The 15,059-nt window shown below is 41.2% G+C and overlaps 1 protein-coding gene across 1 annotated transcript; it reads left to right on the top strand.

Moving 5' to 3' along the window:
• Positions 1-419: 419 nt before the first annotated feature.
• macroh2a2 (macroH2A.2 histone) lies at positions 420-13,723 on the top strand. Its single transcript, XM_027275913.1, has 9 exons — positions 420-696; positions 2,908-3,085; positions 3,535-3,641; positions 5,235-5,432; positions 10,638-10,736; positions 10,858-10,957; positions 11,054-11,143; positions 12,291-12,465; positions 13,202-13,723. The coding sequence occupies exons 2-9, from the start codon at positions 2,914-2,916 to the stop codon at positions 13,365-13,367; spliced, it is 1,107 nt and encodes a 368-aa protein (XP_027131714.1). The 5' UTR covers positions 420-696; positions 2,908-2,913; the 3' UTR covers positions 13,368-13,723.
• The last annotated feature ends 1,336 nt before the right edge of the window (positions 13,724-15,059 follow it).

Here is a 15,059-nt window from a genome sequence, read left to right on the forward strand (position 1 = left end):
AGCGGATGCAGCCGTTGTCCCCCATCATGGATTTATTGGTTTGACAGATTAAAGAAGAGTCCAGTGATCTGATTGGCTGCTTCGACTCCCTCAGCCCCCCTTGTGTTTCTCTTCTGATGCATCAAAAATGCTGCTGGGGGATCATCTGTATGATTCACTCCCACAGTCTGCACATTCATATACTGTTTTACTACCTGTTAGACCTGCAGACAAGCAGCTTTCAGTCACATTTCACACAAAGTCATGGAAGAACTATGAAGTGATTTATCAGGCCTCATGAGAGGTCACTGTTAAGATGTCATTTAGGTACTATAGGGCGTTCTCGAAGAATGCTTTTTTATTATGAGCCTATATGTCACATTTAGACTCGTCGACACAATGCTCCCTTTATCTCTGAGCAATCAGCAATCAACATGCTCCCTCTTGAAGCCATGGTAGGGGGGCGTTTTCACTGAATTTTTCCCCTTTGCAGCATCAGTAGCATAGAGCCAGCCTCCGACCAGACTACGCTGTTCCTGCTTGCTCTGTGGGCTGTTTTTTTTTTCTTCTAAGGTTGAGAAGCAAGATTACGCACAGGGACAGCAAATATACAAAAGCAAAACAAAGCGTGCCGTCTTCCACCGTGGGGATTTTTCTGTGTTCCGTGCAGGAGCATCTGTGGCCAGCGCTGATTCGGGTGAAAGGAGGACAAAACAGGTAGAAACTTGGAGCGTTTCTCATTTTTCATGCCTCGGCGCATATCCGGATTGACCGGGGAACATTTACTTCCCATGTCTGATGTGATTACACACACATACGCAGAGGATTGGGAGCTACATGAAAAAGAAGGGGGCGGGCGGGGGCTTCTTCAAATGGCTGTGGTTAATATCTCTGTTTTACAATAACACGTAAAAGTGTGTACTGAATCATTTGCTTTAGCTAAACGACCTGGCGTAGCTAACATTAAACCTTAGCTCTGTTTCTCCGCTAAATGAGTGAGCGAATAAATACATTTCATCACCTGAATCACAGTTAGCTCTTTACTACAATTTACATAGCAGAAAAGTGAGTTTAACGTCTGCGTAGCTTCGTCTTAGTGACGTTACTTGCTCTCCTGTAACGGTAGGCTCGCTACAGTCACGGTAGCCGACATGAGCGTGGTCACATTCCCGTTCTTCTCAGTCCACTGAACATCGCACGCGCATATTATATCCTTCCACCTTTGGCGACAGGCGCGAGCCGCCGTGTTAATTCGTGCGTACATGTAAATAACGTGTGAGTTTCCGGCGGCGCTGCTGCAGGCCGCAGCCTATGAGAGAGCTCACTGCTCGTACTTGTTTACATAGAGACGGGGGGTGGTTTGTTAAAAGCGGCTTGCGCCGAAAATAACAGCACATTTAGCTTCAAACAATGTTTAAAAGACTGGTTTGAAGTCACTTTTTTGGACATTTAAAACAATATTTGTGAACTTAGAGAGATTTTAAATATTTAAATCCAAATGTTAAATGTTACACCTAAATGTTAAATGTAAAATCTAAATGCTAAATCTAAATCTAAATGTTAAATCTAAATAAATATAAATGTTGAAGCTAAATGTTTCGAGTGAAACGAAATATTTAGCTAATATGCAAATTCAATTGCCGGTAACCGGAAGTACCAAAATAAAAGCTCGAGGAGGTCAGAGCGTGTTTATAGTGGCAAATAACAAATAAAACCCATCTTATCTGGGGAAATGGACTATTGGACATGGATTATCGTGATAATAACTACCTAAAATAACAAACACGTTTGGAGAAACTTTATTGGCGGGCGGGTGGGTGTAGAAGATCCTACACCCGCGAAAATGACAGATCAGTCAAAGTGAGCCCCCCTGTGGCTGGCTATAGTGGCTACAGGTCATAAAAAAGTACTCTTCAAATAAAGTTTCTCCAAACGTGTTTGTTATTTTAGGTAGTTATTATCACGATAATCCATGTCCAATAGTCCATTTCCCCAGATAAGATGGGTTTTATTCGTTATTTGCCACTATAAACACGCTTTGACCTCCTCGACCTTTTATTTTGGTACTTCCGGTTACCGGCATTTGAATTTGCATATTAGCTAAATATTTAGTTTCACCCGAAACATTTAGCTTCAACATTTAGATTTAACATTTAGATTTAGATTTAACATTTAGATTTAGATTTAACATTTAGGTGGTTAAAATGGTTAAAATGACTTCCTACGCTTCAACGCTTCAAGTACTGCATGTTACGTAGGTTTTCTCTTCACTTATTGTCACTGACAATATGAAGAACTATATTATGTTTAAGAATATTGAAAGTGAAATTGTAATTCACATGTAACATATGTCATTAATCCCTCGTAAATAATTGATTATAACTAGGGCTTATCTATGTGCACATGAATGCTTTATCGATTAGTATCCAATTATCAATTCACTATCCAAATAAAAAGCTTAATGGGAAAGTAGTTCTGTAAATAACATGTCTATTGTTTGTTCTACAAATGTAAACATGAGTGGTACTACTTTTGACTTAAGAAATAGTCCCTGTGAACACTGTCTCCAGTGTTTTTAATGGACTGTCCAGAGCAACAGGGATACTCTGGAATGAGATGTTTCACATACATTTTGATAAATATTTTAAATGTAATTTTCAACCACTACAAAGACGTGATGTAATTCACCTCCATCATGTTGGTGAAGGCAAAAATGACTGAGATGAGAGCCTTAACCTGGACAAATAAAATTGGCTGTATGAAATTAAATCCCCCTGTTCACAGTTTAGGGTTTAATAATATTTGGACAATTTTAATAATAATAATTTCTTATTAATAATTAACAATAATACATTTTTAAACAGCTACAGTATGTGTATTTTATGTAATATCTGCTGCTAACTTGTTGTGGTTGTTCTCTGTGTCTAGAGAAAGATGTCAGCCAGAGGAGGAAAGAAGAAGGCCACCAAGCTGTCCCGTTCAGCCAGGGCGGGTGTCATCTTCCCAGTGGGGAGGATGATGAGGTACCTGCGCACCGGCACGCACAAGTACCGCATTGGTATGGGGGCACCTGTCTACATGGCAGCAGTTATCGAGTACCTGGCAGGTAGGGTGGCATCACATGATTCACACTTAATACACAGCAGCTCCAGTCTGTAACAGCAGATGCATCTGTCTATGCTAATAATTCAGCACATAGAATCCAACAGATATGTTCTTATTTAAAACATTGAAGTAGTTTATCATATCAAATAAGATGTCATCCGGCAACAACCTTACTGATTACATTCCAATACATCCATCTACAAAGCATTACAATCATAGAACGTCCACCTACAAAGCATTACAGTCATAGAACAGATCTAATAACTTGTGAATAAATCATTCTTTTAGAAGTAGGAATGGGCATTGTAGCAAGAAGATGTGTGTTTGTGTGTCTTGTCAGTGGAATAGACTGGGCTAGGAGTCCAAGTAGTGCAAAGTAAATATGTTGAAATAACAGGACAGACACAGCATGTTGGAGTAGTTTAAACACAATGTTATCTCTCCTCTAAGCTGAGATCTTGGAGTTGGCAGGAAATGCAGCACGCGACAACAAGAAAGGCAGAATAACTCCAAGGCACATCAAGCTGGCTGTGGCCAATGATGAGGAGCTCAACCAGGTAAGACAACACTCTACAAGTGGCTGACTGTGTGTGTGTGTGTGTGTGTGTAAATAGTTACATGGCCTATTAATAATAATACATAATAATAATAATAGTAAATTTAATTTATAATGCACTTTACATTTGAAGCAAATCTCAAAGTGCTACAATACACACACACATAGTATACGCACACAAAGCAACAAGTACAGTAAATCACAACAAAAGAAATCACGTTAAAAACAATAGGATGAGGAAAAAAGGAAAGTTTTAAGTCCTTTTTTAAAGCTTTCAAGGGTCTGTGATGACCTCAGATGGTCAGGGAGGGCGTCCCATAGGAGGGGCACAGTGGCACAGAAGGCTCTGTCGCCCATGGTGCTGAGCTTAGTCCTCGGGCGAAAGAGATTGTTAGAGTTTTTGGAGCGGAGGGATCGTGTGGGGGTTTGTGGGATTAGCAGTTCTTTGAGGTAGGTGGGTGCGTTGCCATAGATGCACTGATGGGTGAGAAGAGAAATTTTATGAACTCTAGCGGATATGGGAAGCCAGTGCAGTGAGTGAAGGATGGGGGTGATGTGTTCTGATTTTCGTACTCTCATCATTCACACACTGATGGCGCAGCCTTCTGGAGTAAACTGGGGTTCAGTATTTTGCCCACACTTCGACATGCAGACTGGAGGAGCCGGGGATCTGTGTAGACATACAGTACAGCATCATCACCTTATGAAGTTCTGGTGAATGTGTTAGCAGACAGTTATTATTTGCTTGTTAGCACGTTATCATTCATTTGGAGTCATGTTGAATCTAAGTCTGATTGGTCTCCAACAACTCCTAATATAACTAAACTGAGTTCAGCAGCTTTGCTCTAACTGTGTCTGTCTGCTGAGCAGGTCAGGTACAGCAGCTTCACCACAGCTTTTTAAATTCAACCAGCTGTTGCTGGGCTACAAAACCAAACAGGCAGAGCTGAACACACATATTCAGCTGGCTAACAAATTCAGCTAATATACACAATAGGGCTTAAAATGAACGGTCACTTGTGACATTTAAGTTAGTGACAGCCTCCAGCAGCATCTCAGAGACGTACTGTATCTCTCTATGCCATCTGGGACTTCCAGTGGATCAGGTTCCCTGGTGCACGTCTAACCTCATCTATTGTGCCAGACACAGCAGTGTCTCCATCCCTACAAAGACATGTTGTCCAGCTGAGTCACTCTGAGAACATTAAACTGTTTTTTCCACAGACATCAGATATGACAGTAAAATGCATTATACCTCAGCATGTTGCTAATGAATGCAGTGGGTGCACACATTACAAATAGTCTTTGAAGAGTTATAATTATATTATTATTGTTACATTAGTAACAAGGTGCCATCATGGTAATGAAAAGAGTGAGAGTCTTCTCCTACATGTGAGGCCTGTGCATGGTTATGGTGAAGGTTTCAGCTGACAGCAGATGGTGTGTGTAGCAGCTAATATTTCAGTATCCTAACACTGTGGTTAACCTCTGCTGGGATCAGCCACACTCATTTCACATCTGCTTTCACCAGAGCAGTCACTGTGTCTTAAAAAGAACACTATTCTGAGTGCAAACTGTTTGCTTTTTTCATCAGCTTCTGCGGGGAGTGACCATATCAAATGGTGGGGTCCTTCCTCGCATCCACCCAGAGCTGCTCTCCAAGAAGAGGGGGGGCCGGGTGAAAGTTGACAATCAAGCCTCCGTTCCGGACAAGCAGGAAGAGCGCTCAAAGAACAAGAAACCCATCAAGTCCTTCAAAAAGGTTAAAGGCAAACGAGGCCGCAAGCCAAAGGTCAGTCAACTCAGAATGGACAGAACACACAGGGACATGGGGGCCATTAAGGCCTCCTCATGCTGCAGAGGAAATACTTGTCAGATTGTCAAACACAGTCGGGAGCCAGAATCAGAACTCTCTGAAACAAACAATCTAATTGTCAACTTTACGCAGTGATTAGTCAGATTGTGTAGAGGTGAGAACAAGCAGGATCCACTGGATGCGCTGAAATCATCAGGACAGGTAGAAACATGTTAAACATGTTTGTATGTAGCCTACTGAGACCTGTAGTGGACCATGCAACAGATCCAAATCTGACAGCAGGAAACACATGTACAAGAACCTTAGTTTCAAATCAAATCAAATTTTATTTGTATAGCCCAAATTCACAAAACACATTTTGCCTCTGAGGGCTTTACAATCTGTACAGGGAGTGACACCCTCTGTCCTTAGACCCTCGGTTCGAGTGAGGAAAAACTTGCCCACAAAAAACCTTTAACAGGGAAAAAAGGTGGAAGAAACCTCAGGAAGAGCCACAGAGGAGGGATCCCTCTCCCAGGACGGACAGACGTGCAATGGATGTCACGTGTACAGGACAAATCAACACAAACATATTGTACAATTACAATGACTGATAAAATGACAATGAATTACAATGAATGATAAAATGACAATGTATTACAATGAATGATAAAATGATTACAGTAGCAGTGGAACCTGTGATAGAGATAGAGAGACACAGATGCACAGCGGCAGCAAATAATTAACTAATTAAACTAAACTAAAAACTAACTAGAAAAAATTCTAAAGAAATTTTGAGTGTGCCTGACTCTGGCCCCGTCGTCCCCATGCATTATTACTGACACTGCTCAGTAAATTCAGTATTAATACAACAAGCTGTGTCATCATTGCCTTTTTAATTGGTCTTATTTTGAAGGGACTGTGTGTGCATGTGTGCTTGTCCTGTCTGTGTGTGTGTGTGTGTGTGTGTGTGTGTGTGTGTCTCTATCTATGTGCAGGGCCGGTCCTAGCTATGGGCAATGTGGGCGGCCGCCCAGGGCGCATTCTCCGTGGGTGGCGAAAAAGCAAAAAACCGGTAATTTTCGATACCGCTCATTAAGTTAGCGGAGCGTTAGGGCGCACGAGAAAATGTTCGCCTCGGGGGGGGGGTTCGCCCAGGGCGCAAATGTGGCCAGGACCGGCGCTGTCTATGTGTCTGTGTTTTTGTCTGCGAGAGAGAAGGATAAAATGGCCGACATTAAAAATGTAGTCTTGATAGTCTGATATCATACAGAGACTTCAAAAAAGTTAGTCAAAGGCATGCTTGAGGTTGTCAAGCAACCAGGGTGAGCTGCAGGTCAGGTCATTCAAAAAGCACACCTCAAATAGTCATTTTTAACATGTTTATTTAGACAAAGGAGCAGCTAGCGCTTACGCGCTAGCAATTAACATAAACATGTTAGCATTAGCATGTTTGCGCCGATGAGCTGACGCGCTAGTAATTAACATTAGCATGTTAGTATTAGCATGTTAGCGCTGATGTGCTAGCAATTAACATTAACATGTTAACATTAGCATGTTAGCAATTGGCATGTATTTAATTCCTAGTGGCTAATGCCAATTAGCACTAATTTTAGCATTGGCCGCTAATGTTAGCAATTAGCATGTCTTTACAGCTAGCGCTAACGTGCTTGCTGCTCTGCTGTCTCCGTCTGTCATTTCAGACAGACAACTTCAAATTAAGAGCCAATAACTGCTAAAATGGCCACCGCTGGGCTTCTGTCTTCTGACTCTTATTTTGAAAATAGCCCCTCCCCCCTCTTCTCCCTGTCTGTGTGTCAGTGTGTGTGTGTGAGTGTCTGAGTAATTAGTTACAGGTGCGCGCGCATGCTCATTCCCTCTCCCTCTGACCCCTTAGCACACACAAAAGCTTCAAATGAAGTCCCTCGAAGAGGTGGCTGAACATGGCATAAGGTGTGCCGCAAACCAAAATCCGAAATGACCGCAAGAATCCTCATCTCGTGGACCATATCCTTGTCCATTTTCAGGCGAAAATTGTATAAACTTTGGCCTCGGGAGTGAGAGAAAGCACAGGTGCTCCCTGCTCCTTCTGGAAAGTTCTCTCCTCGAAATAACATGGGAGTCTATGAGGCTGTCGATGGGGGTTGCTGCCACATCGTTGCGTCTCCCGCCAAAACTATATATCTGACAGCTTTAGCAGGCGAATGTGAGTGAGACGACAAATTTTCCTACATTAGCTCTCGAAAATTCTCGCAATACACACCCATTCATTTTTTGTCATGGTTTTTGGCGAAAAAAACATGGAAGAAACGGAAGACGAATAATCGGAATAAGCCCGAGAGATTTTAAAGAGTGTGCTCTTTCAGGCACACTCAATAATAAGTTGAAGAAGAATAAGCATGGTGGATAACATATAGTGTGCGCTTTCAGGCACACTCAATAAGAATAAGCACGGTGGATAACATATAGTGTGCGCTTTCAGGCACACTCAACTATAAATTGTAATGGAGATATGGTAACAATAATGACAGTAATAATATATGTAGTGGACATCATGCAGGACCACAGCAGCAGCCACGATCCATGAGAACCTGCTGGACGACAGAGCACAGAAACTCCAGGGAAGAAGTTTAGTTAGTAACATGCATTAATGAGACATGTATGTTTACAGATGGTGGTGGTGATGGAGAGAGAGAGAGGAGAGGAGAGAGACAAGATACAATCATGTTTTTGTTTTTTAATTTTATTTTACAAAAGCAGCAGTCACATAAATATAGTGGAACAAAAAGTACAATATTGATCTGTAAAATGTAGTGCAATGCAAAATAACACAAGTTGAATACTAAATAAAGTAGAATAATTCACAGGAGTCTGTAATGCAGCTTGTCTTGTGCCAGGCATACTGTAGTGTTACCTGGAACAGTATATTATAAGCTCAGCTGTAACTGTTCAACATTTTTGTAAAATATGTTGCTTTATTGATTTTATTGAACACTGTGTACAGACTAGGATGCTTAATTGTTAAAAACTGTTGGATTTTTCTATACTGTGTCCTCACAGTATGTTACTCAGTTACTCCGTGCTTCGGTTATTTTTATTCTCTACTGGATTTACAGAAAGGAAGTGAGGGGTCCCCCGGCAGTCTAATCCTATAGCAGCCCTAACTATAGGCTTTATCAAAAAGGAAAGTCTTAAGTCTACTCTTAAAGGTGTTGACCGTGTCTGCCTCCTGAACCCAGAATGGTAGTTTGTTCCACAGAAGAGGAGCCTGATAGCTGAAAGCTCTGGCTCCCAATCTACTTTTGTAGACTATAGGAACCACAAGGAACCCAGCATCCTGAGAGCGCAGTGTTCTAGAGGGGTAGTAAGGTATTATGAGCTCTTTTAGATACAATGGTGCCTGACCATGAAGAGCTTTGTAAGTAAGGAGAAGAATTTTAAATTCTATTCTAGATTTAATAGGTAGCCAATGCAAGGAAGCCAAAATGGGAGAGCTCTGATCTTGGTTCCTGTCAGAACACGTGCAGCAGCATTCTGAATTAACTGCAAAGTTCTAAGAGACTTATTAGAGCAGCCTGATAACAAAGAGTTACAATAGTCCAGCCTTGAAGTAACAAATGCGTGGACTAGTTTTTCTGCATCCGCCTGAGAGACAATGCGTCTGATTTTAGCGATGTTACGTAAGTGGAAGAATGCAGTCCTCGAAATTTGTTTTATGTGGACGTTAAGATTAAGAGAAACCTGGGGTTAAATAGTAATGCTCTGGCATTACAGAGAGCCTTCCTGTATGTTTTGAGATTATCTTGCCAGACTAAGCTAGATTCTTCCAGTTTAGTGGCACGCCATTTGCGTTCAGATTTACGTGCCTCTTGTTTTAATTTTACGAGTCTGCTGGCTATACCATGGTGCTAGCCTTCTTTGTTTAATTATCTTCTTTTTCCGAGGTGCAATAGAGTCTAGAGTTGTTCGTAATGAGCCTGTAGTACTATCAACAAGATGGTCTATTTGTGGGTGGCTAAAGGAAGTAGACAAGTCCTGTACATTGAGACATGGCATTGAATTCAATACCGAATCATTTAAGCTAACATATTCATCCTCCTGCAGCCAGGTTTCAGTGAGACAGAACAAATCAATATCATAATCAGATAATAATTCATTGACTAAGACAGCTTTAGATGACAAAGACCTGATATTCAGGAGTCCACATTTAATTATCTTATTTTGGACTGTTGGAGATGTTGATTTAATTTTTATTAAGTTATTACAATGAACTCCTCTTCTGTTTGTTTTATCTTTAAATAATGTAGGTGGACGGGGGACAGACACAGTCTCTATACTAAAAGGACTGGGTGGGCAGCTGCTCTAATGGAGGCGCAGAGAAGCGTGTAAGACTGCAGCTCTGCTTCCTGGTCTCAACTCTGGGTTGTCGACATGGTTTTGGTCAACTAATAAACTTGGCCATATTTCTAGATATGAGAGCTGCTCCATCCAAAGTGGGATGGATGCCGTCTCTCCTAAGCAGACCAGGTTTTCCCCAGAAAGGTGTCCAATTATCTATGAAGCCCACATCGTTTGCTGGACACCACCTCGACAGCCAGCGGTGAAATGACGACATGCGGCTAAACATGTCATCACTGGTCACACTGGGCAGGGGTCCAGTTTGGGTTCTGATGCTTTTCTTAGTGCCTACAAAGTATAAAACATATAAACACTTTTCATCTTTAATTTGAGACTCCTCCCGGAGTTTTCAAATACCTCTCATATACCTCTGTCTAGTCCAGCCCAGGCCCAAGTCTGAGCAGTTCTGAAATCCACTCAAATACATTTGCTTTAAAGAAAAATAAGGATAAAGATCCGGTTAAAGGCTCAAAAATACCAATAAGTGGATCTCAAATCATAATTACTTTGTATCCAGGATCATAAATTTTACATCTGATTGACCAATGTATCCCAAACTGCTCAGTGCATCTATGTTCAGTCAGAAGTTTGCCAAAATAAAATCTAATAAAGCTTGGTATGTTTAAGACTCAATAAATCATGAGTTATCTAATCAGAGAATAAAGAAAATGTGTTGTTGGATATCAGTCTGTCAGTGTCTATATTCAACAACTACTGAGGTTTTATATCCAACTTGTTGAATGTGTTCACTCTGCTGGGACTGAAGAGAGTTAAATGTGTCATTTCTCTCTCCATTTGGAAAAGAGCACAGACAACGAGTCTGTGCCCAACTCCACAGTGGAAGACGGTCCTGGAGATGGATTCACCATCCTGTCAGCAAAGAGCCTCTTCCTTGGACAAAAGGTAACACAACCAATGTAAATATGTATTAATGGGAGTAACAACACAGTCTGTCAGCCTTCAATCTATAAACCAAGTTAAAATGGAGCAGCTGTGTTTTGACCCTTCCTCTGTGAATCCACAGCTTTCGCTAACAGAGAGTGAAATCAGCAAAATTGGAACAATCAAGGTGGAGGGGATAATTAACCCGACAAATGCAGAGATGGACCTCAAAGATGGTGTGGGTGAGAAGGACACGTTCATGTGCATTTTATTTCTTATTAACAACCTGTAAGACTTCAATCCAATGGCGCTCACCTGCTGCTATGCCCTGTTTCCAGGCAACGCACTGGAGAAAGCTGGAGGCCGAGAGTTTATGGAGGGAGTCAAGGAGCTGCGAAAAGTACAGGGGCCTTTGGAGGTGGCATCAGGTACAGACTGTCAGATAGAGTCAGCTGTGCTCTTCATGAGGTTTGTTTTGAAGTGGATATTTGTGAATGGCTCATCGCTGCAGAAGAAGAAGACAACGTTATTGTGTGTCAGTGTGCACAAAGCCATGGAGATGTTCACATCTCCCTCAATGTTACCACATACATGTTGTTTAGATAAGGAAGCAGCAATCAGACTGTTAAAAGCAGGAGTGTTTTCAACGGGCACACACACACACACATAAATTGAATAATGCATCTGTCAGCTGCTGTCGTTCTCCTCTCCCTCTTCTCACATCATATCTTTATCGGTTCTGCTTAGAGGAGATCAAAAAGATCAAAACTGACCTCCTTAGACTGACTTGTACCTAGTACCCAGTGTAAAACACCTCTTTGAATCCCATACAACACTGTCAGGGATGTATTTTATAAAGCTAAATATGCATAGTTACATTAAAGTGTGTTCAGCATCCTGTTCAGCTGTGTTATCAAGACTGGGTGGCATGGACCATTTTAAATTAATCTAAAATTGTAGGTACAAGGAAACAAAAGCAAAAAGTTCTTAATGTGCAGCTTAAGAATAAATGTGTTCATACAGGTACCTCTCACATGATCCACACCATGTTCCTCTGTACTGAACCCCTCAGATCTTCAGAGAGCTTCATCATCAGTTAACAATGAACTCAGTCCAGGTTCATTTATGTCTGAACAATTCTGTCACCACTGAATGCAAATATCAAAGAATTTAGGCCTCAACTATGTGAAATGAATGAATTGAACAAAAGAGAATAGAATAGATACTTCATTAATCCGTCAAGGGGAAATTCTTTTTTTATTTAATGTGCATTTTACCCAAAATACAACCACACACAGTCAAAGGGCTCAGAGACATGCAAATGTGGAGAGAGATGGTGGAGTGATGGGCAGCCACACAGAGCAGCACCCTGGGAGCAGCTAGGGATGTGGTACTTTGCTCAAGGGCACCTTGGCAATGCCTGGGAGCTGAACTGGCTACCAGTCCACATTTCATACTTTGGTCCATAATGGACTTGAATAGGCCACCGTCCGCCTCTGACTGAGCCATAGCTGCCCCCAACAGGGTATAATGTGAAGGATAAAACAGTCAAGGTCAGTGTTTGTGTGTTTGCAGTGGCAGTGAGCCAGGCCAGTGGGATGGCTGCCCGCTTCATCATTCATTGTAACGTCCCTCAGTGGGGTTCAGACAAGTGTGAGGACCAGCTCGAGAAGACAGTAAAGAACTGCCTCTCAGCAGCTGAGGAGAAGAAGCTCAAGTCTGTGGCTTTCCCTTCACTTCCTGCCGGACGGTGAGCTCAACGCATGCGACACTCACTTCAAACTATGTGTTTGTGTCATTCATGACAGCGAACCAGCTTCTGACTTTAAGGCGCCAGTGTGACAGGCAGCCTATGACCACTTCATTTATGTACTATCAGTTTCAGACTTGTGTTTGGTTATCTTAATGTTTCTTTATGGTGTTTACAGCCACTTTAACCTTGTGTGAATGATCACAACTCCTCACACACATTTCATTTGCAGTGAGTCCGCAATTATTAATATTGCTCTGCAGTGTTTTAGCATCACATAAGCCTTCAGACTCTAGATCTATTACTCCAACTGGACTTTGTGGATATATTTCACATCCCACCCCATAGCCTCTCACAATATTTTAATGCAGTTCAGTTTTATTATGTAGTTCCAAATCATAACTTCAGTTATGACACTCATGACACTTTCCATACAGAGCAGGTCTAGACCGTACTCTTTATAATGCTAAGACTCAACAATGCCCACAATGACTCACCTGAGCCACAATAATTAACTCCCACTCTACTTTTGGAGACTATAGAAACAACAATAAACCCTGTGTTCTGACAGTGCAGTGAGGTAAGGGTTCTAGTGGGGTAATAGGGTACTATGAGCTCTTTTTAAATATGATGGTGTCTGAGCCTTCATCTCCATGATTATGGTAGACAGCTGTGTTGTTGTATAGTGTTGAACTGTTGAAAAGTCTTTCTTCTTTTTTCACTCTTTTTCTCACAGGAATGGATTCCCAAAGCAAACGGCTGCTCAGCTCATCCTCAAGGCTATCTCCAACCATTTTGTGTCATCCACCAGCTCCTCTCTGAAAAACATTTACTTTGTTCTGTTTGACAGTGAGAGCATTGGGATATACCTTCAGGAAATGGCCAAGCTGGACGCCAAGTGAGGATTCTGTAGTTTTAGGGGTTTGTTTTTCTAACTGTTGTTTGTTGCAGGTGGTGTAGATAAGTGATATGGCAGTAGGAGATTTGATGTGGACTCTGTCTTGGTTAAAGAGGGGAAAAAATGTGTGTTAATGTTTATGTTCCACTGTCACTTCAAGAGATTACATTCTTTCTAGATTAGATAATTTAAACCCGTACAGTTTGCCACAATGGTCCTTTGTTTAAATGATGTTTTTACATTCCATGTACAAATATAACAGTTTTTTTTCCTGGCCTCTGGAGTTTCTGATACAGTTAGTTTACTAAAAAACTGTGGTTCATTCTGCTTGAAATAAAAACTCAGATGTTTTACACCAGAGGTCCGCTCAGACTTTCAACAATTAGTTTTTTCTTTTGTCTCGTTTTTGAGAATATGATTTAAAAAAATATTTATAAATATCCATCTCATATGTTACAGTACAGTAAAAACATGCACATACTATAATACTCCAGAGAATGTGGAGTACACATCGATTAGAAGAACTTGCAAAACCCACTGTTAATCTGCATTTTTAGACACTCATTAATTTTATAGTCCATGTGTGTTTGTCTGTGGCTCTCAGCCCAAAACCCATTGCTTCCTATTGAAGACAAGACATTTAAAAAATATATAGTTTCATTTTTAGTCTCAGTAATTTTGTAAAACAGCTGTGATGATTGCTTGATTTGTGTTAATAGTGTTTGGACAGTAATAGAGCTCTGTGGACATGAAGAAGGTATATCAGGCTTTGACACACACACACAGTATTTGTTGGATCTGCACATGGGATGTGTTGACAATAACAAAAATACAGAGCAGGCCATTAAAATAAGGTATGCCAGACCTGACTGACCTGAAGTTTAATCCACAAAACATGAAGTGGTAAAAGCAACTCCTCTGTCTGAGAGAGGGTTGAGGCAGTCCACAGTCTCAGTCACAAGCTCTTAAGAGCCTCAGAGAAAAATAATATAATGAAATAAAATCATGGTCTGGAGGATTATGATCTAATCAGTGCAGCAACGAATCAAAATGATCCATGGCGATATTATATTATACATGAAATAATCACCAGTCTACAGCAGCTGTCCAGAACTTTGCTTGAACTGTTGCAGAACATCCATTCAAGTTTAGTAACTGGCATCACTTCATGACTCCCTCTGGTCTACCATGGACGCCTTCACTGAGCCTGCTGCCTGTTCCTTCCTGTCTGAATAAAGAATGAAATCACTGTGAACCTGTTCATTTAAATTTACATAGACACACTTATTATTAGCGCTGAACTACATGTAATTAAACTAGTAGCTGGATGATAACCCACCTTTGACTCGCACTTACCCCTTTTTCTTTCATGCTTACCTTGAAAGGCTCAGTCCAGGTGCTGCATTCTCTGTAAGTCGCTTTGGATAAAAGCGTCTGCTAAATGTAATGTAATGTAATGTAATATAATGTAATCAAGCAGCCACCACACTCAATTGGCAGGCGTCACTCAGTGTTCACACAGCGACTGTGTTATCATGGAAGAACTTCCTGAATATCAGCCACACATCACATTGACTGGATCCACAGACAAATCAGGTCTGTGGAGGTTCTCAGTCATCGAGGTCATCCTTCTTCAAGAAGGTTAAATCCGGGGCAACTGGACTTGGTTGTATATCCTAAAGGCTTTTTCAGTTCT

This window comes from Larimichthys crocea, unplaced genomic scaffold, assembly GCF_000972845.2.
Source record: "Larimichthys crocea isolate SSNF unplaced genomic scaffold, L_crocea_2.0 scaffold249, whole genome shotgun sequence".
Taxonomy (NCBI): Eukaryota; Metazoa; Chordata; class Actinopteri; family Sciaenidae; genus Larimichthys; species Larimichthys crocea.

Coding starts and splice junctions, on each gene's coding strand:
- macroh2a2 (XM_027275913.1), top strand. CDS start 2,914: ATGTCAGCCAGAGGAGGAAAGAAGAAGGCCACCAAGCTGTCCCGTTCA. Junction 10,737..10,857: donor GCCTCTTCCTTGGACAAAAG/GTAACACAACCA, acceptor GTGAATCCACAG/CTTTCGCTAACAGAGAGTGA. Junction 11,144..12,290: donor GCCTTTGGAGGTGGCATCAG/GTACAGACTGTC, acceptor GTGTGTTTGCAG/TGGCAGTGAGCCAGGCCAGT.